General features: G+C 56.3%; 1 protein-coding gene across 1 annotated transcript in view; it reads left to right on the forward strand.

Annotated features, from left to right (window-relative positions):
• The window catches only part of ARSH (arylsulfatase family, member H), a 19197-nt gene that overhangs the window by 9688 nt on the left and 7855 nt on the right, over positions 1 to 1654 (forward strand). The window contains exon 6 of the mRNA XM_014539393.1: positions 504 to 640. Within this exon, the coding sequence (XP_014394879.1) occupies positions 504 to 640 (137 nt within the window). The remainder of the gene's footprint in view (positions 1 to 503; positions 641 to 1654) is intronic.

Below are 1654 nucleotides of genomic sequence, written 5' to 3' on the forward strand. Positions count from 1 at the left end.
TTTTTTTACAGAGAGGAAGGGAGAGGGATAGAGAGTTAGAAACATTGATGATGAGAGAGAAACATCGATCAGCTGCCTCCTGCACTCTCCCTACTGGGGATGTGCCCGCAACCCAGGTACATGCCCTTGACGGGAATCGAACCCGGGACCCTTCAGTCTGCAGGCCGACGCTCTATCCACTGAGCCAAACCGGTCAGGGCGACCACAGTTTTTTAATCCACTCGTCTGCTGATGGGCCCTTGGGCTGTTTCCAGATCTTAGCGCTTGTCAATGGCGCTGCTGTGAACAGAGGGGTGCATACGTCCTTTCTGGTGGGTGTTTCTGATTTCTTGGGATATATTCCCAGAAGCGGAATCACTGGGTTCTAAGGCCGTTCCATTTTTAATTTTTTTCTTTTGGAGAAAACTCCGTACAGCTCTCCACGGCGGCTGCACCCGTCCGCACCCCCTCACCCCCATCGCCTCTCTTTGCGAAGATAACCGAGTTTGCCCTTTGACCCTTAGGAATACGGGGGGACCCTTTCTCCTGTTTGTGTCTTTTCTGCACGTCCACACGCCGCTGATCACCAAGGAGAAGTTCTTGGGTCGCAGCAAGTACGGTCGCTATGGCGACAACGTGGAAGAAATGGATTGGATGGTGGGTAAGTCGTCCGGACGGGAACATTATTTATTTATTTTCTAGAGGCCCAGTGCACGGATTCGTGTACCAATCGGGAGGAGGGGGGGACGTCCCTCGGCCTGGCCTGCGGGATCGGGCCGAAACCGGCTCTCCGACATCCCCCGAGGGCACCCGGATTGCGAGGAGAGGCGCAATCTATACTCTATAATCTATAATCTATTCACATATATATTATATAGTGTAGGTTATGTACACTATATATCTATTAGAATCCTCTACAATAGTGATTGATTTCATAATAGCATACAATCCTATATAATAAAAGGCTAATATGCAAATCGAACAAAAGTCAGAACGACCGGTCGCTATGACACGCACTGACCACCAGGGGGCAGACGCTCAACTCAGGAGCTGCCCCCTGGTGGACAGTGCGGTCCCACAGCGGGAGCCCCGCTCAGCCAGGAGCCGGGCTCATGGTTGGCGAGAACAGCGATGGTGGCGGGAGCCCCTCCCACCTCCACGGCAGAGCTAAGGATGTCCGACGGCCGGCTTAGGCCCGCTCCCTGGGGGACGTCCCCCAAGGGTTCCCGGACTGTGAGAGGGAGCAGCGATGGTGGCGGGAGCCCCTCCCACCTCCATGGCAGAGCTAAGGATGTCCGACGGCCGGCTTAGGCCCGCTCCCTGGGGGACGTCCCCCAAGGGTTCCCGGACTGTGAGAGGGTGGAGGCCTGGCTGAGGGACCCCCCGCGTGCATGAATATTGTGCACCGGGCCTCTAGTCTATACTAATAATAGAGGAATATGCAAATTGTCCAGGACGCTGTCACAGTAACAGTAACGACCTAACAGCGGGCTGTGTGGGGCAACAAGGCCAGCAGGGGGGTTAGTGAGGGACGACCAAACGACTGAACAGCAGGCTGCGTGGGGCAACCAGGCTGGAAGGAGGGCCAGTTGGGGGCGACCAGGCCTGCAGGGGGGGCAGTGAGGGGCGACCAGGCCTGCAGGGGGGGCAGTTGGGGGCAACCAGACCTGCAGTG

The sequence above is a fragment of the Myotis brandtii genome, unplaced genomic scaffold, assembly GCF_000412655.1.
Source record: "Myotis brandtii unplaced genomic scaffold, ASM41265v1 scaffold2150, whole genome shotgun sequence".
In the NCBI taxonomy this organism is placed as follows: domain Eukaryota; kingdom Metazoa; phylum Chordata; class Mammalia; order Chiroptera; family Vespertilionidae; genus Myotis; species Myotis brandtii.